General features: G+C 33.7%; 1 protein-coding gene across 4 annotated transcripts in view; it reads right to left on the bottom strand.

Annotated features, from left to right (window-relative positions):
• Positions 1 to 20,057, bottom strand: part of CSGALNACT2 (chondroitin sulfate N-acetylgalactosaminyltransferase 2) — a 47,053-nt gene that overhangs the window by 23,957 nt on the left and 3,039 nt on the right. For 2 of the 4 annotated variants that reach the window (XM_069068368.1, XM_069068366.1), the window contains 2 exons: positions 15,353 to 15,495; positions 5,156 to 6,104 (listed from right to left, as the gene is read on the bottom strand). In XM_069068368.1, the coding sequence (XP_068924469.1) occupies positions 5,156 to 5,816 (661 nt within the window). In that variant the 5' untranslated portion in view covers positions 5,817 to 6,104; positions 15,353 to 15,495. The remainder of the gene's footprint in view (positions 1 to 5,155; positions 6,105 to 15,352; positions 15,496 to 20,057) is intronic. The other 2 variants (XM_069068369.1, XM_069068370.1) reach the window with 1 other exon arrangement.

Here is a 20,057-nt window from a genome sequence, read left to right as displayed (position 1 = left end):
CCAAATTAAATACATGCACAAGGCCTAAATACATGAATATACACAAAATTCAAATTTATACTTTCTTGCTTCAGAATTTTAAACTATTAACACCAAGATCAGCCTTCCTTTCTCTGTGGAGATTTCAACTGATTTTTTTTTTTTAAACAGTCTTTTTAAGAAGTGATACCAGCAGCACTGAATTTCTAGTACCTAGCTACTCTAATAGTAATAATATGAGTTCATCCATATAATCTAATAAACATAGTTACAATTTAAGCATTCTAGTGCTTGAAAGAGAAATTAATTGCATACTATAAAAGTAAATGTCCATCTTTTAAATCTTTCTAACAGTAGAGAGTGACTTAATGAGGCTAATAAAAAAATCACCAATTTCCTTCAAGCTTGTATGTATTAAATGCAATGAAAGATAAAGATATATGCTCCTTTTGTTATTCTTGATATACAACATCTGGAATTTTTTAAGCACTGTGAAACCTTCCATTTCCTCAGCACCTGTTTGAGAAAATATATAGTACTATCTTATAATAGTATAGCAGTTCTGTTTACAATTTTCTAAGTATGCCAGGGAGAGGAAGAAAATGATGTCTTCATTTTAATTAGGAAGAAAAGACAAGGTCTACTTGTATAGTCAGATTGATTTTTTTTTGAACAATGGATTAATTTTGTATAATTATAGTATTCTAGAGAAAAAAACAGAAGCAATTCCTATTTAATCCTAAGCCTAATGCGTAACAGATTCCCTCCAATATACCAAAAGCATCCTTCTCTCTCTCTCTCTCTCTCTCTCTCTCTCTCTCTCTCTCTCTCTCTCACACACACACACACAAACAGACCTTAGCAAGTAAGAACACCTTCCCATCTAACAGAGTTTCCATCTCTAAAAACATAAAAAAGTTATCAAGCCTAGAGAGTTAAAACAACTTCCAAATTAGCCAATGCTTAAGGTAAATAATGAATACAATTATGACTGCCTTGGTAGAAAAAGTGAAAGTGTGGGAGGTTGGGGAGGTGGAGTAGGAAGACTAGAAATTTGACAACTAAACATTTAAGAATTTTCATTAAAAATGTAACATGCCTGAAACTGAGTACTGTTACTTTATACTGATATTCATTACCCTCAGAGATAGGATCTCTGAAACATAGCTAAGTGTGGCTGAAACTGATTAGAATAATGAGGGCTGGTAGATTTTCTGGAAACAATCTGCAAGGCTACTTAATTAAACATTTGCTCAAAGAGCCATATCCATTCACCCTGAAGAAATCTACACCTAAGAAAAATCAAGAGACAGTCACTAGGTAATAAAACTTTTAGAAGCTGGATACTTTGTTTTCAAGACATATAGCACATCCTCCATATAAAATTTAGAGCACTGTCCCTACTTTTTTAATAGCAATGTTTCTCCCTGAAATTATTCTGAAGAACCAGGTAAAATTTTCAAGATTTCCTTTCACGATGAAATCTTGGAATGAGCTATGGAATTTAAACAGTAGGCCTTTATTAAATTTCACAAAAGAGTCACCAGAAATGGCTTCTCCATTTGAACTCAAGTATGGGAAGAAAAACAGGTAAAGCCATCAACATTTTTGAGACATTTATTTCTTTAATAACTTTTCCTAGGGGAATATTTTGAAAACTTCCAAAAAGTTAAGATTATCTCTTTTTTAACACAATTATTTACACATAATTTGTACTGTAATGTGCTATGATAGGCAGCAAGTAATATATAAAGGAAAATAAGGCATGTACAGCTTCTGCTTTTAATGACCTTACATAAAAACACTACCACCGGAGAAGAGGGAGGGGATCAGAAACACTGGAAAAAAGAACAGATTTTCATTTAGATCGTTACATCACTTATTTGGGTACTTAAAGTTTGATGATTTCAATCTAGAAGCTAGGATAGTTTCCAAGAACCAGCATGACTAACCCCTTGTCATCTGCCTCCTACCCCACTAAAAAAAAAATGTTTTAACAAAGCCAGAACCCAAGCTATCACTTTACTTCAGATGAGAAGATTCTATCCCTTCCTTTCTCAAACAGAACAGATCTGATTTAATTTTACACATCATACTCAATTATTTGAATTGCACTGATAGCGTTCTCTACTTTAGGTAAGGATTCCAGGACCACAGAAGGAGTCAAGCAAATAGCTGAAGCTACAGACAGCAAATTAAAAAGGGAGAAAGAGAGAACTCACTCAGTCATGATAAAAGACACCAGTAAGCAGGTGACCACAAAAGAATAAGATCATACGCTCTAGAGCTGGAAAGGACCTTTTGAAGTCATTTAGTTCAAATCCTTTCCTCATTTGATGATGGGTAATCAGGGTTATCAAGATTAAGTGACTTGCTTAATGCCATTCAAGAAGTGGCAGAGTCAAGATTCAAACTCAGGCCCTATGACAAGGTCAGTGTTCTTTCCACTACACTCGGAAGAAATGATTAAAATACTAACCAGAACATTGTTTATAGTGCAGGTCCATTTAATGTAGAGGACAGATGACTCGATGTAATAACTTCTTATGGCATAATAGTAAAATATAATAAACAATGTCCATAGTAATTACCCTGGATCATCACAAAAAGGTTCAGGGGTGGGGAACCTGCAGCTTCCAAGCCACATGCGGCCTTCTAGGTGTCCATGGGTATGGCTTTTTGACTCAGTCCAGGTTTTACAGAACAAATCTTTTTAAGGGGATTTGTTCTGTGAAATTTGGATTCAGCCAAAGGGCTATATTTGAGGACCTTGATGGTTACATGTGGCCTTGGGGCCACAGGTTCCCCATCCCTGTATATCACTTATTAAGGAAGAACACCAGACTGGGAGTCAGTAGACCTGTACTCTAAAATAGTTTCATATATTGGGGTGGGGCAGGAGTGCTAAATTCTTAGTCAAGGGATCTTTGCTCGGATGCTGCCTGTCACTCCTTACCTGCACGAACCTGGGCAAGACATTTTTGTATCCCTAGGTTTCAGTTGGACAAGATTAACTTCCAAGGTTCTTTCCAGTTCTAAATTTATGAAGCATATATTAAAAAGATGTCTATAAAAACCAGCTTTAACATTTTATGAATTACTTTCAGTTAGGCGGATAATTCATTTATGCCAAAAGCAATCTGATAGCAACCTCTCTACTACCCATGTGACCTCTGGCAAGTCATTTAACCTCTTGGCCTTCTGTGTCTTCATCTGTAAAACAAGGGAGCTACATCTCTAAAGTTGCTCCAACTCAGAAATCTAAAGATCCTATAATCTCTTTCTCTAAGTTCATAGAGCTCTGAAGCTGGAAATATTAGAAATACAGTTCTCTCAGGCTAATTAAGGATAAGGAAGCTAAAACTCAGAGGCTGCTGACTCAGCATTCCAAACTGGAAGCTGAAGGACCTTGCTCCAGGTCACATCGAAAGGCAGAGCTAGGATTAAAATCTACAGCACCTAAATTCTGGTCTAGGATGCTTCCATCATATCACACAACACAACAAACAGAAGATAATGTGCACTGCCACTCTCTGTCAGACTCTTGCATCTAGAAAAGGACCAAGTGATTATTCCAGCCCATTCATTTTACAGAAAGAGTCCTTAATGTGGGTCCCATGGACCCTACATTTCAGGGAGATCCTTGAATTCTATTGGGAGAAGAACTTTTACTCATCTCTAACTGAAATTTAGTATTTCATTCAATAATAAACATAGGCAACAAAAATTTTTCTGCAAACAGGCCCAGTTTTTGCAGGACTGCCAAAGTGCCCAGGAGACACAAGCAGTTAAAAATCCCTATTTTACAGAGAAGGAAACTAAGACCCCAGAGATATAAAATGATTGACTCAATATCTCCCACCTAGTTAATAATGGAGCTGGTACTAGAAACCAGCTCCTTATTTCAGTCCATACTGCCTCTCTGATAAAGATGAATTTTGACCAAATGTTTATTGAATGTATTATATTAAAAAAAAAAAGTGTTAATCACCACAAGGGATGCAGTCCTTACCAACAGAGATTTATCCTGAAAGTCATGACTACCATTATAAATTCCAAAATGTCAGAGCTTAAAAAATGTCACTCAATTCAACCTCCTCAGTTTGTAAATAAAAAAAAAAAACAAATGTCATGACTTCCTTAAAGTCAATAATTAGTGACAATGTTGGGAAATAAATTTAGGTCTGATTCTCAGTGTAGTGCTCTTTTTGGCTATATCCTTGCTTCACCTAAGTTTAAGTATTGTGTTATTGCATTGTAACAGATTTAAAAAAATTTTTAATTGAATCGAGGGCTAATTATTTTATTACAAAAAATGAAGTGTAAAGATTCCTTGATGCTTAAAAATATTATTCTGTATTTGGCTATGTCGGGGAAAAGAGAAGTTACAGAATTTATATTATTAAATCTGAAAACTTTTTACAAACATTATTAAATAACACACATAAGGATATATAGACATTTCCACTTCACATACTGTAAAACAGATAATGATTAAAAGTTTTTCCAAGATTATGCTGTAATTCAGAACTAACCTTAGTTGTTGGCATTCTTGACTCATTACCTTATACTAGAATTCATATATATTTTAAAAAAGAAAACACATAGGGGCGGCCAGGTAGCACAGCGAGTAAGAGCACCGGCTCCAGTGTTGAGAAGACCTGGAGATTGAATCCCGGGCTCAGACACTTAGCAACCACCCAGAAACACCTGGCCGTGTAACCTTGAGCAAGTTACTTAACCCCAATTGCTTAGGGGCGGCCAGGTGGCTCAGCGAGTAAGAGCACTGGCTCCAGTGTCGGGATGACCTGGATCAAAATCCGGGCTCAGATACTCAGCACCACACCAGAAATAACTGGCCGTGTAACCTTGAGCAAGTTACTTAACCCCGATTGCTTTAAAAAAAAAAAGAAAACAAATAAAGTAGTATTCAATTTTTAATAAGGTTCCTGAATTCATAATACATATTTTCCTCCACTGACAAAAAAAAACTTCTACTACTTACTTAATATACTTTTATGACCTGAAATATCTGTTTATCATTGTTGATGCAAAAGAACTATATCACCTCTATTAGTAGCTTAATGATTTATATTAGCAACATACAATATTTTTACTTAAACATTACAGATAAAAAAACAAACTGATTCCAAACTAAATAAAATTTTTACAATACCTTCTACAAAATCGTTTTCATTAAATAGTTGTTTTTCCCCAACTGGTCCATCTTCATCTTCTTGATCATCTTCCTCATCAGGATTATTAATTACTTCCAGACCAGCCTCAATAACTTCCACCAACTCATCTCTCTTGTCTTTTCTAACAGGCTTTTCCTCGGGGTGTCGAGTAAGACCCATCTCCAATTGGAAGACTTTCATTAAGGTAAAACTTTCAAAAGGGATGACACCATATTCACTAGGTAGTTTAGCTCCTGTGCCTACCTCAGCTTTGTCAATTTGAGAATGAAGAAACTCCAAAAGATCACTAGGTATTTGTTCTTTGGTGCCTTGATAACCCATACCATTTGCTCTAGTGTTCTTTTTTTCTTGCAATGATCTCATTTTCTCGCTCATCTCCTGTAATTCTTGCTTGAGTTGGGCAATCTGACGTTTCAGGCTAGATGCCCTAGTTTGATAATGTTCTTCTTGTTCTTGTAGGAGAGCCTGGTAATACTCTTTACCATAATTCTCTCCAACGATACCAGGAAGAGAGGCATTGCCATCAGTCTGTGGAGCACACTCAAGAAGATACATAAATAATATCAAAATACACAGCAGAGCAAGACCCAAGAGCAGCCAACGGGTCCTGGCTTGAAGCATTAAACCTCTTCTGGGCATTCTTATCAATATGTACTTTCTCAATGCTACAAGTTCTTTTCTTGTTCATATTTTAGAGAAACATCATTAAATCTTTCGGACGAATAAAACCAGGATTCTTATAAGGGATGCAAACATTAGTTCTGTTGCAGCTCAAAAAATTATCTTTATGCATTAGTAATTATTGTCTGTAGTTACAGTAAGATTAAATGAACATTTCTTGTACTGTCTTTACTACAAAGTCCAAGAGAGATAATGAAATATGATTTAGCAAGTCAGATAAAATCCATTATATGGGTGATGGTTTCCCTGTAACAAAAATTAGAATAAAAAATTTAGTTTTAAAATACAGTATTTTGAAACCATTAAACATAACAATCAGTAGTAGAAGCAAATATTTATTAAATAAAGGGGAAATTAGGCAATCAAACATACTTTACCAAAACAGTAGCATTTGACATTTTAACAAATTCTAATAATCAATATTTCCAAGTCTCTATATCATAATCATAACTGGTATTCATAATGATAACTCCAAGATACTAGAACAGAGGGTCAAATATTTGGCCTGCAACAGTGCTGAGTATAGCCAAAACCAAATTAAAATATGATAGGAAAATATTTAACAAAATAAATAAAAATACAATAGCACATAGATAATGTTAATATGTGGTTTTCTAAGTCAATATGCAACTCAAAGGGATCTTTATGTATGTTTAGTGGACTTCATTTCTATCTAACACCAATGTGCTAGAAGATTCCAAGATCTATTTTTAATTAATTAAATATTAAATTATATCAGTAGACTTTGTAACTAAACTATATAAAAGCCTTAGTATAATTCTATTCTTTGAAAATTAGTAAGCTATGTATAGTTCATGTAACTCTCTTAATAACTTAGAATACTCAATAACCTAGGATATCTGAATTCTCCAACTATGACAAATACCAGAGTTAAACTTTTAAAAGCTATTTTTCTTATTATCTCACTTAAGATGTAATCTAAATATTTATCATAGTTTCTTACTGGACAGTGCAATATCTTTCTTCAGCAAAATAAAATCAGGTATTTTATATTCTAGTTCCATCAGCTTCTATAGTTCAAACCAGCAAACTGAAGAAACTTTAAGGTTAAATGGGGAAAAAAAATAAATTGTACATTAGAACTACAAAGGATACAGACATCTGGAAATCACATTAAGGAAATTTTAACATCCAAAGACCTCAATATGATTACTACATTATTTGGTTATAAGATCACATAAGTTTTTCCACTGTGTTACACAGCAATAATTTTCCTTCAAGTCTAGAATAGCTTAGACCAAAATTGTCTAAAGAAGAAAACTGAAAAATTTTAATCAAGTACTTAGGACATAAAAGTTTCTCTATTAATTCCCATTAATTCCATATAACACCTCTTTCAAATAAAGGTATCCCTATTTCTAAACAAAAATCATCCCTAATTCTTTTATTGGTGCCATTTCCTAAATCAGAAAATTGTCCCCTCTGTTTCTAAGGACAAAGAAAGTTGAATTTAGGAAATGAACTCTACTCTTTCAAAGAGGTACTACCTTGCTGGCTAAACTACCTTACTGGATAGTCCCTATTAGAAGTGGAGGTTGGGGAGTAGGGAGGTATAAAGCAGAGGAAGGTTGTGAGAAAACTGCTAGTTCAACTTGTAACTCAGTCTTCTACTGTTTCCACTTCTTCCATGATGGCAAGAGGCAAACTGAGATATTTAATTAGAAGAGAACTTCCACAGTGAAATTCTAAACATTCATGCCCTTATCTGGTATTAAATGATTGAAATATTACACTGTGGATTTTGAGGAAATCTCATTAAGATGAAATTAATAAGAAATTAAACCTTTGAGATTTTAAAATAGCAAACAGAGAAACTCAAGGGATTGTGGAACTGAATGTTGTAAACTAAAAGTAAATAATTTTTTTTTAAATAGCAAACAGAAAAGACTATCAGCCTTAACCATTTATTACTCAAAGCAACCTGATCAAGTTAACTCTCTCATTTATATTTGAGAATCTTTTAATAAGTCTGCCTCAGATGCATTTTTAAAAAAATATATCTAATTTGACTTTTGAGTAGGACCAAAAAAATCACCAGAGGTTCTACTCTGTTGCCTCACTGTGGCATGGAGGTGACCCTGGGTTCTTTAAAGCTATGGCAATGACAAGAAATGGTTACTGTTGTTGTTTAGTTGTTTTCAGTCACATCCAACTCTTCATGACCCTATTTGGGGTTTTCTTGGCAAATATACTGGAGTGGTTTGCCATTTCCTTCTACAGATGAGGAAACCAAGGCAAACCAAGTGACCCAGGGTGACACAGTTAGTAAGGGTCCAAGGTCAAATTCGAACTCAAGCCTTTCTGACTCCTAGCTTGGCATTCTATCCACTAGACTACTCTACCAAGCTATAAAGGCTTCAAGTAAGGTCTAGTTGAAAAACTTCTCTTCAAGAACTAATCTTGCCAAGTGCAAGGAGGTTCATCACTAGGATCACACATGACAAATTCTTCCTCACTAATGCCCATTTGTTAGATCTTTTATAGATGTAAGTTTTATCTACATACAGGTGACCTCAAAAACTCCAAATCTAACTTCTTTCCCCCAAAACCTGTTCTTTGTGGTCTCCCCTATTTCTGTCAGCGATACCCTCCAGTCATGACAACTCATACTTGAAAAAAATTCACATTTTTTAGTTCAATAAATAATGCTACATAAACACAAAATTTAAGGAAACATATTTTAGAATAACACTGGTAAGGTGGAAAGCATCCAAAGAAAGATAAACTGGATGATAAAGGACCTTAAAATCATGCCATAGAAAGATCAGATAATGGTGACAGAGATGGAGATGTTTGGCCTAGAAAAGAGAAGACTTAGAATGAACATGATAAGGGCCTTCAAGTATCTGAGACTTGTCCTATGTGGCTCCAGAGGACAGAACAACAAGAATAGGTAGAAATTACAGAGTAGCAGATGAATGTAGCTAGGTGAATTAAATGCTTCTTAACCGGAGCTGTACAGAAATAGGAATGGCCCCACCTTGGGAGGTACTGGGTTTCTGCACATAAAAGGGCTTTAAGCAAAGGATGATAACTTTTTAATGATCTGTGATGCACTGTCCAACTTTAAGTAGTATAAGTAAGGCATAAGATATGAAATCCCTGTCATGTTGTTTCATAAATTCCACTCAAATATTTCTCCATTAAATTTTCTTCACTAAAACTCAGCTTATAGCCAAAACAACCACTTTCATGTTGATATAATCTCAGGGGCTATGCACTTCAATCATATAGCCCTATAGTTTCTATAAAGCAGATTTCAATTCAAGCATGTACTTTATCCAGTCCCTGAGGGGAAAGGAACAGATAGTTGTGTCCCAGAAAGCTGTTTGTTTTGACAACTAAAATTCTCAGCTACATCTAAGAACATAAAGGATACCTCAATAAGACTGTTTTCTTTACTGATCCTTATCATTCTATTTCATGTAGATTCAAAGGCATGATTCGGGATAATTCCAAACAACCTTCTAACCACACACACACACACACAAAAGTGTTAAAATTCTTGAGCAACAGATTTTTTTTCCTCTTTGAGGCTTTCCTCAAAGTTGAGTGGATTGCTTTTAAAGGAACATAAATCAAATTTAGCTGGATATTCAGTGTCAGACAATTAAAATTCACATGATCCTTTCTAAATTAGTAACTGGTATCAAAAAGAACTTAAAATGTAAAGTTTAAAATACTCTGGAAGGTCTTGTGTCCCATCCTTTTATCCAAGAATATTGAAAGAGGACTAGAACACCAAAGGCAGCAAATTCAGTAAGACTAATCCTTCTATAAGTTTAATTCTTTTTTTTCCTCAGTTTAATTGCTTTTTTTGGTTTATAAACACTTGATTTAACAACTTTATCTTAGGTATTACATATAATCCTGTGTATTATTCACAGCAACTGACTAATACAATAGAAGTTCAATAAGAGGCAGGAAAGAACTAAAGAAATTTCACTAGTCCATTATCTTTAAACAAGTTGGGTATAAGAGAAGGTATGCCACACAGAATACAGATAATATGATTAAAAATATGGGAACTTAAAATCCTTTTCCATTATCACCAGAAAATTTAAAATTTTAATTACATGAGTCCATTTGCCTCTTGACATCATGGAAGGAGTGGAAACAGTAGAAGACTGAGTTACAAGTTGGGCTAGCAGTTTCTGTATTACTCAAAAATCAAATTTAAGCTCATCAACATTTCTTTTATATGAATTAGTAAAAAGTCACAAATGTAAGAGCATGAAAATATTAAAAACTTTTACAGAAATGTTCATTAAAATGCTTAAGATAGAAAATAAAATTAAATTAAAAAAACTGGAGCCCTTAAAAGGTAGAGAGAAATTTTAAAATTAAAAATTTTTCTTAACCTTACTAAAAGCACTTTTTTTCCCCAGAGAACTATTTTTTAAGGTAAGATTACAGATTCTTCTAAGGTTGTATCCCAATAACATACTCTAGTAAAAGTGGTACCTAATTCAATAGGTATAATTCTATATATAAGAATAATCAATTCAATTTAACTTTTCTTTTGGTTAAATGTATATTCCTCTAAACATTCACTATATGCTGCTTAACAAAAACTTGTTGACTCATTAATAGAAATAAACAGGAGCAAATTTATATTTTCTCCTCTTTTTTTTAATTTAAAACTTTACTTTGATACATTCTAAAATCCTTAGAAAAAGATGAAAATCAAAAGTGACTATAAAACAGAAAAATGAAAAAGTAGTAGCTGGAAAAACTTTAATTGCCAAGTAAAAATGTTGGAATAACCCTGTAATAGTAGTTCACATTAATGCTAGATATTTTAAGAAATAATTATGCAAATGGGAAAAATCTTACTGCAGCAGTTTTATCCTGTTCTATCTAAACAATATTTTAACTTACACATAATTAAAACAGGGAAACATAACATTTTAAAATTTAAGAAAAATCATCTATGCTTTTACTAATGGTGCTTAGTATTAGAAATTTTTCTTCATTTTTTCATAAACTACTTCCAGATGTACTTCAAAAGTTGTCAGCCATGTTTCAGACAGGGTAACTAGTATCGGTTAAAATATGGTTGAATCTGAAGTGCATGTGTAAGCATTTGTTTTGTGACTCGTTCACAAATTAGAAAAAAGAAGAAAAGACAACACTATATGCAGATATTTAGAAGAGCTCCAATTCAACTCAAAGATGCAGAGAAATGGAAAATGGAGAAATGGATAAGCCCTTATCCTCTTTTCTTTGCTTTGTAAAATAACTTTTTATTAATGTCTTTTGCTTTTTTACGCCACCACAATTTCCTACCACATTTCTCCTCTCCTTTCTCCCAGAGAGCCATTCTTTGCAACAAGTAATATTTTTAATAGACAAAAAGGGAGAATGAAAAGGAAGAGGAAAAAAATCAGCATAACTGATCAATACAAAAGAAAAATCTGAAAACATGTACTATGTACAATATCTGTATGTCCTCCCACCTCTTCCAAGTGATGAGGTATGGATATCCTTTCATATCTTTTTGAGTCCTATTTGATTTTATAATTTTGTAACATTAACCTCTGACTTTTTTTGTGTGGTTGTTCTTTTCCTTAGCATTATGTATAGGAGTTTCTTAGCTCTACTTACTTTACTCTGAAACAATTCATGTGTAGCTTTCCTTGGCTTTTCTATATTCATCTCATCATTTCTCACATAATTAATATTCCATTTCATTCATGTACCACAATTCGTTTAGCTATTTCCCAAATGATTGGAAACATTGCCAATATTTTGCTATCACAAAAAGTGCTGCTAAAAATATTTGGGTGCATGGGGGGAGGCGGTCTTTCTTGTCAATCATCTTTTTAGAGTATGAGCCTAGTAACAGAATCTTTGAGCCAAAGGGTATGGACATTTTAGTTATTTCATTTGCATAATTCCAATCGATTAAACTGCAAACTATTAACCACCATATGAAATAATGTTTCAAATCACTAATAATATAATGACAATGATTTTATTAATTGTGTTTTTAGAAACCAAATCCTTATCAGAGAAATTTAATGCAAAGATGATTTTCCTCCATTCAACAACTTCCTAAGCAAGATTCATTAATAGTGGTTGTTCAGAATCTTTTCACTTTCTTGCATTATAATTGAAGATATGTATATTATCTTCTATAATTGCCTCTACCCCTTTTTGGGTTAAGAATATCTCATACCCATAGCTGTGAGAGATATATAACATGCTTCTCTTCTAATTATTTTATAGTATGATCTTTAATACTAATGCCACACACCATTCACAACATATCATGGAATATGGTGTAAGTTATTAGACTAACCTTAATTTCTGCCAGACAACTAGCCAGTTTCCCCAGTATTTTGCTGATTCTCTTTGTCTAGTGCTGTTCCATAGGTCTACCTATTTTTTTAACTGATACCAGATGATTGTGATGACTACTCCCTTATAATTAAATCTGAGATCTGTAAATGTCTTTGTCCCTACCTCTTTTTATTATTTCCCTTGATATTCTAGATCTTTTATTTCTCCGAATGAAATCTGTTCTTATTTTATCAAATTCTATAAAGTATCCTTTTGATAGTGTGTTTGGAATAGCATTAAACACCATAAATTAACTTAAATAAAATCGTAATTTTTTAATATTGGTATGAGTACTGAATATTCCCTCAAGCTCTTTAAAGTTATTCTTTATTTTTAAGGCCTATCTTTAATTGAATCTATACAATCATTTTTTTTATGTTCTGGTAGACTAAACTATAGGTATTTTATGCATTTGATAGTTTTTCCCCCATGGGCAGGGGGGAGAGGAAAAAGATGTACCTTTCTAATACAGTATCAGATATTTTTAGTTTTATATGACTCAGTCAACACTTATTAAACATCTACAATGCACCAGACACTGTGCTAAGGGCTGGAGCGCTGTGCACTGCATGTTATTGATTTGGGAGGATTTGGTGGGAGGGTTTGGTTTCAGCTTTACTGAAGCTATAGCATCAATATTATGGTAAATCATCTTAATATTAGAAAGATTCCCTAGGATTTTTTAAATAAATCATCTTATCAGGAAGTAGAGATGGTATTATCTCTTTATCTATATTTAATAGGCCTTTAATTTCTCTCTTGTCCTATTGTTAGACTTCTCAGAATGGAAAAGCATCTTTGTTTCACTCATATAGTTACTGAGAAATTTTCTAGTATACACTTATTGTATATGATGCTTGCTTTTGGTTTTAGATAAATATTTTTAAGTTGTTAAAACGTACTTTGTAAGATTTTTAGCAAAAGCATCTATTGAGATAATGATGTGGTGGTGGATGTTTTGTTTTTAATATGATTATGTTCATTATCCTTCTAATGTTGAATCATTCTTGCATCCCTGGTACTAACCCAACTTAGTCAAAAGGATTTATTTCTTGGACAAAGTGCTACAGTTTTTTGATGTGGTTTTATTTAAAACATCTCGAAATATTAATTAATGATATTGATCAATAGTTCTCCTCTGTTTTATATTTTCCTTGTATAAGCATTAGGACTATATCTGTCTCATAAAATTATTCTGGCACAGGGCTTTCTTTCTCAACTTCTGAAGATAATTTGTGTAGCATGGGTTTTAATTGTTTTTAAAGGTTTGATGAAATATATCCAGATCAGATATTTTTTGGTAGTTCTATTTTCTTTTCTGAGAATGAATTAAGATCTCTATTTGGCCTTCTGTTATTCTGTATTTCATATTTTTGAAGGCTTCCCTTCATTTCTTTTGTGTTCTCAGTGTTGTTAGCCTATAACTGTGCATATTAGCATCTGATTAGTCTTTTAATTTCTTTTGGTTTTGTTGTGACTTCACCTTGTTCATTTGCTATTTCATTCATTTGGTTTCTTGTCAATTTCTCTTTAATCACATTGCTTAAAGGTTTAATCACTTGAGAAGTCTTTTCAAAGAACCCAGCTTTTAGTTTATTATTTCTATAGTTTTTAATTTCCAATTTATCTATTTCTTTTTTATTTAACACCTCCTCTTTCCTGCTTATTTTGTTTGCAAATTCTCTGTGCCCTAGTAAATGATAAATTTTTGTAAACATTCAATGTTGTGCTTTCTTTAGTAGCCTCACTTAAAAGCCACAAGAAGTCTTTTAGCTCTTGATCTCTAAATTTGTTCAGTTCTATATCTGTCAAATATATCTGAGAGTGGTATTGAAATCTCCTGTCACTACTGTATTACTGCAAGTGTCTTCTTGTACCTCAATACAAGACTAAAAAACTAAAATTTTCCCTGCTTCTGAAGTTTTGTTTCTTAGTTCTCTTTTCTTTCTTGCTTCTAAGTTAATTCTCTCCCTTTTTTTGTCTCAATTAAGTAGTTAAGTAGGATCCCACTTCCTCTCTCCCCTTCAGCTAGTTTTGTTAGTTTCTAAATTTCATTTTCTGTGCCTTTTTCCAAAAAGAAGAACTCCTTTGCTTCATTCTCTTTATTATTCATCATCTCTGTTTGTTTGTTGTTATTGTGGTTCAGGTCTAGTTTTATCAAATGCTTTAAAAAATCTTTTTTTTATTAAATTTCCATCTTTTTTCATTAGTGGTTAGGCTCAAATTTGTAGACTGGGCTGCATCTTAAATTACTTTATTCACTGGAACACATTATTCCATTCCCTCCTATGGCTTCCTGTGGTTGCAAAATAGTATTGTCATTTGGATTTTCTTTTCCTTTATATTTGAAGGTCTCTCTCTTGGTTGCTTGTAGAATTTGTTATTGGAAAAGTTAAATTTAACCACTAGTTTGTAGTTTGCAGCATGGGGTTTGCTTCTAAAGGTTATCTGTGGATTCTTTTGATTTCCACTTTGTTTTGTGTTCAAAAGTTCTCAACAACTTTCTTGTACTATTTTTTTTTGCATTATGGGGATTACATCTTTTACTTGTCACATTCTTCTAGGAGATCTATCATCTTTAAATTATCTCTATCTATCATGCCTTTGAGATCAATACATAGCTTCTGCTTTTTTTTCTTATCTGGGGTGTTTAAACATTTTAAGGAATAAAGGTTAAATATTGCAAAAGTAATATTACCTCACTAATCCTACACACACACACACACACACTGTAAGGGAAAATGAGACTTTAGAAATCTCCGAATAAAAATCAATTAAGACAGATAAACAAATTTTTTTGTGATAACAAGCAAGTGCAGGTTTTAAAGCATTATAAGTTTAGTTGTTGTTTTTTTTCCTGCAGTGATTCAAAACCATCCTGCTCTTATGCACAACAATTTTAGTATTGATGAAGCAATTATATCAAATCCTGATCACTTTTGACTAAACACATGTTCTTGCAGTTTCTCAGTCTGTCATCAAATTGTTTCCAAACTGCCACAAAGGTTCAACATTTGAGTGCAAAAGGATTCCAAATGGATTGTCAGACATATTCACATACCCTCATTTACATTATGTACCCTACATTATGAGCTCCCTCATTCTTCTCTGTTACCCTGTAATCATACCTCATCATCTCTGTAATCAAGTGATCAAGATGTTAAGAATATGGCATTCTTTCAGAGCAAATATCAGGCTATTTGAAAATCAGAATTTCTGGGCATGCACATTATAAGACATCTTGAAAGCATCATGGGCCATCACAAATGTTCTGCAAGAAAAAAAAAACATGTTGCTTCTCATTGTAAAATTAAGACTGTTTTCTGATTTAAACTAGAAATTCTTTGCTTACAAAGGTTAATTTATATATAAAACATTATTAAAAATGAAGCAATAAATGCAATTGAATTTTACATATATTTAACATTTAATGCAGCACTTGTAATTAGCCAATAGAAAAGTAAACATTTTATAACATAACTACCTATTAATTTTCATCAACTGGGTATTATATTTAATAACTGCAATTATGGAATACAAATTTTAATTTGAAGCAGTATTTAACAAAAGTGATCACTGTAGTAATTTCAAACATTTAATGAATGAATATAAAAAATATCATGAATACTATATTAATCTGGGAGTTCACAACACTTTTTTATTGTTAAACAAGGTTTAAGGACAAAACACACTAGGAATCACTGCCCTTAAATATTATAAGACTTTTGCTTCTCTCCTTTTAAAAAATATTCCTAAAATATTTTTGTTTTTCATCTTTCTAACATTTCATTTTTCTATCGCCTTCATTTCCAAATACATCCCCTATACATTCTTCATCCACAAAGCAAAAAAATGTAAAAGGAAAAAAAATGGAGCTCAGCAAAACTCATCAACTCTCACAGTATTATACAATTTTCCATACAAATAGTCCCTCAGTTCTACAAGGAGGATGCACATTCTTTTAAAACTCTATTTCAGAGCCAAGCTTTGTTTTTTGGGTTCTTGGTTTGTTCCATGCATGCTGTTGTAGTCATCATGTATCCTGCATAGTGTTTTTGGTTCTTTTCATTTCCACTGTTAGTTTCTCTATTTTGTACAACATTTTACAGTGTAGCCATTGAATATGCTTTCTTGGTTCTTACTTTTCATCTAGCAACACTGAATCTCTTTCATTCTTACTTTAAAGCAATGATCCATTATATCTCTGTACCACAATTTGGTTAGCCATTCCCAAAGAAGGGCCTTTATTTTTTTCCTAGTTCTCTGCTACCAGAACAAAAAGGGCTGCTATGGATAGTGGATATATTATGTGGCCATTTTTTTTCTCTTTTACCTCCTTTGGACCTATACTTAGACATAACAATCTCAAGAGTCATTTTAATCATTTTATTATCCTTAATCCAAATTGCTTTCCAGAATGGTTGGACTAATTCACAGCTCCACCAGTGTGTTCACATATCTATTGATCTCTCTCAGTCTTTCCAAGTTAAGTATTCTCATTACTTGTCACCTTTGACAATTTGCTGATTATGAAGTGAAAATCTAGTTGTGATTTTTACTTCTCTTATTATTAATGATTTAAAGTATATATTAGGTCAATTAGGTCTCAATTAGATCAAGGGCCACTCAAAAAAGAGACTGGACTAGGAAGACACATAGTAAACACCACATAGAGGAAAATGAGCTATTGTCTAGATTATAACATACAGTTGCATGGGTAACTCATTGAGTTAATTCAATCAGTAAACATATCATGGACAATAACCGCAGATGGATGATGGGATGGGTTCTCAAACTGAATAGGAAGTGTAGACCGCACTTAGGAAATTATGCAGCATTTTCTAAGATTCAACCTATCCCCTGCCACAAAAGCCCGTATTTTAAAAAGCAACATTGTTCCAGTGCTGCTATATGACTAAGAATCATGGAGTTCCACAATCTTAGAATTAAAATTTTAGATAACTCAAAGGGAATGGGAAAAACAGAGACTGTGACTATACAACAGATTTCCAATAATGCTTTTGTGAATGAAAAGTTTCATAGAAGACAAAGGACACATGATATTTTTAAAAGTCTATATAGCTTGGTCTTTTAGCTAGAGTGAAGGGTAACAGAATACTCTGAATGTTACATTGATATTCAAGAAATATTATAAATTGCAAATGGAGGATATATATAATAACTTGGACAAAAAGGCATTACCAGGTTACAACCTGAATTGGTGTAAGAAATGCTCACATCAGGGGCGGCTAGGTGGCGCAGTGAATAAGAGCGCCAGCCCCGGAGTCAGGAGGACCCAGGATTGGTTCAGGCCTCATATACTTAACATCCACACACACACACACAAAAACTGGACATGTAACCTTGAGCAAGATACTTAACCTCAATTGCTTAAAAAAAAAAAAAGAAATGCTCACATCTATGGAAGTATGTCATTCCTCTACCATACCACAGGAGCAATGAAGCCAGTAGTAATATCTCACCTAAACTAATCTTACCTAACAGGAAGTTACTAAATGACTGCTGAACTGTAGTTGAATACCTTGCATTTACAAAGCTTGTACTTGTATGGTTATAATACTGTATGGTATAATGCAGGCCTGTACAATTTGCAGCCTGTGGGGAGTTTACAGCCCTCCAGCCCCTTGCAGCATGCCAAAAGATTTCCTCTACATACAAAGGATGCATTTTCCTCTGCATTTGTCAAAGGCCAATCCTTTGGCATGTTGCAATAAGTCTAAGGGCCACAAGTGGTTGCAGGCTGTAAGTTGTGTAGGTCTGGTATAGTAGAAAGACCCTTGGACTTGGAATGAGGAGGACCTACATTCAAATCTAGAATCTTAACACTTGTGACCAGAGGGCAACTCATACAACCTCTGATGCTGAGTTTCCTAATCTGTAAAATGGGGAAAATAAGATGTGAAAGCTCTTACAAGTTTCTTCGGACAATAAAAAAGAATTTATATAACATATTTTGCAAGCCCAAAATAAAAATGTCAGCAAGTTTGTGGGTTTTTTCTTTTTTTTCCTACTTGTAAACTGTTTGCTTTAAAAAAAAAGTTTCAGGTATTCTTGAATAATTTATCCTAACATAGATTGCCCAGATCCTTCTAAATATCCTGAATTAACAGCAATGTTGTATTTCCTCTATAGCGGTCTCTCCTCTCGACCAGTTTTTTGGTTGCAGGTGGTTTTAAATTCTCTATGTATCTAGTTTTTTCACTTGCTCAATAACCCTGCTATTGATTTTTTTAATATTTTCAGATCTAATATCATAGTCTCTGTATTTCTCATTTTCCCTATAATTTCTTCCTAATATTTCTTAATATCTTTAATTCTGTATATTTAATTTTTCCTGATAATTTTAAGTTCATCCTTTATTTCCTCTTGGGATATTTTTGTCAGCATTGATTATGCTATTTTTTTAATGTGACATTTATCTATTTTAGGACATCTCAAGATACCTTACACTATTTTTCTTTGCATGTGCTTTGGCCTATGTTTCACATATTCCATAGTATTTTTCTTTTATTATATCTGACCTCTTCTTTGCCTTATTTTCTTTTTTAGTAGGTTTTAATAGGCAGCCAGGTGACCCAATGGCTAGAGCAGCCAGACCTGGAGTCAGGAAGACCTAAGTTCAAATCCAACCTCAGACACTTACTAGCTGTGTGACCCTGAGCAAGTCACTTAACCCTGTTTGCCTCAGTTTCCTCATCTGTAAAATGAGCTGGAGAAAAAAATGGAAAACTACTTCAGTATCTTTGCCAAGAAAACCCCAAGTGGGTTCATGAAGAATCAGACATGACTGAAATGACTTAAAAGAAACAAATTTTTAATATTCTTATGTTTATTTTGGTGGTTGTTTGTTCCTTGTGTTTGTTATTTTGAGAGGGGAACAAAGAGCCCGGCTCCCCTGCAATCTCTCACAGTATCATCCTCTCAGGAAGTCAATGCTTAGTTTCTGCCAACCAACCATAGTGATGCTTTTACAACATAGGCTTAACACAGTACTAGACCAGGGGTGGGGAACCTGTGGTCTCAAGGCCACATGTAGCCCTCTAGGTACTCAAGTGTGGCTCTTTGACCAAATCCAAACTTCACAGACAAAATCCCCTCAATAAAGGGATCTGTTCTGTAAAATTTAAGTTCAGTCAAAAGGCCACACCTAAGGACCTAGAAGGCCTTGAGACCACAAGTTCCTCACCTCTGTACTAGACCAAGAACCCACCCCACTCCCTCTCCCTTTCAATTAATTTTTTACAAAATATTAATCAACTGCTTGTATGCTGAACACCAATTGGCTGAAATAATTTGGGAAGTTTAACCTATCTAATACTGATGAATACCATTTAGGTTACTCCACCCATTTCCTAATATTACAGTTTCTAACAATCACTACCATGCATTAAAACCGTTCCTGTCTTTTTTTTGGTTCAGTTTAATCACTAATATTGTCTCTATTACCAAATCCAACCTCTACTCCCCCCCAAAAAAAGAAGGAAAGAAAAGCAAGAAGGGGATAAGAGGGGGAGAGAAGGAAGGGAGTGAGGGAGGGAGGAAAAGAGAGAGAGAGAGAGAGAGAGAGAGAGAGAGAGAGAGAGAGAGAGAATTCCAATTTAGCGAGGAAGAGTTAAGTCAAATCTGACCTCAGACAAATACTAGCTATGAGACCCTGGGTAAGTCACTTGACTACTGTCTGCCTTAGTTTCCTCAACTGTAAGATGTTTGTCTGCCTCAGCTTCCTCAACTGTAAAATAGGGATAATAATAGCATCTACCTCCCAGGATTGCTGTGAAGATCAAATGAAATTATATTTGTAAAGTGCTTAAG

The sequence above is a fragment of the Petaurus breviceps genome, unplaced genomic scaffold (genome assembly GCF_028583685.1).
Source record: "Petaurus breviceps papuanus isolate PSGF00001 unplaced genomic scaffold, PetGlider_PUasm1.0 90762, whole genome shotgun sequence".
Classification (NCBI taxonomy): Eukaryota; Metazoa; Chordata; class Mammalia; order Diprotodontia; family Petauridae; genus Petaurus; species Petaurus breviceps.
Note: the sequence above shows the minus strand (reverse complement) of the source record. Positions and strands in the feature narration are given on the sequence as shown.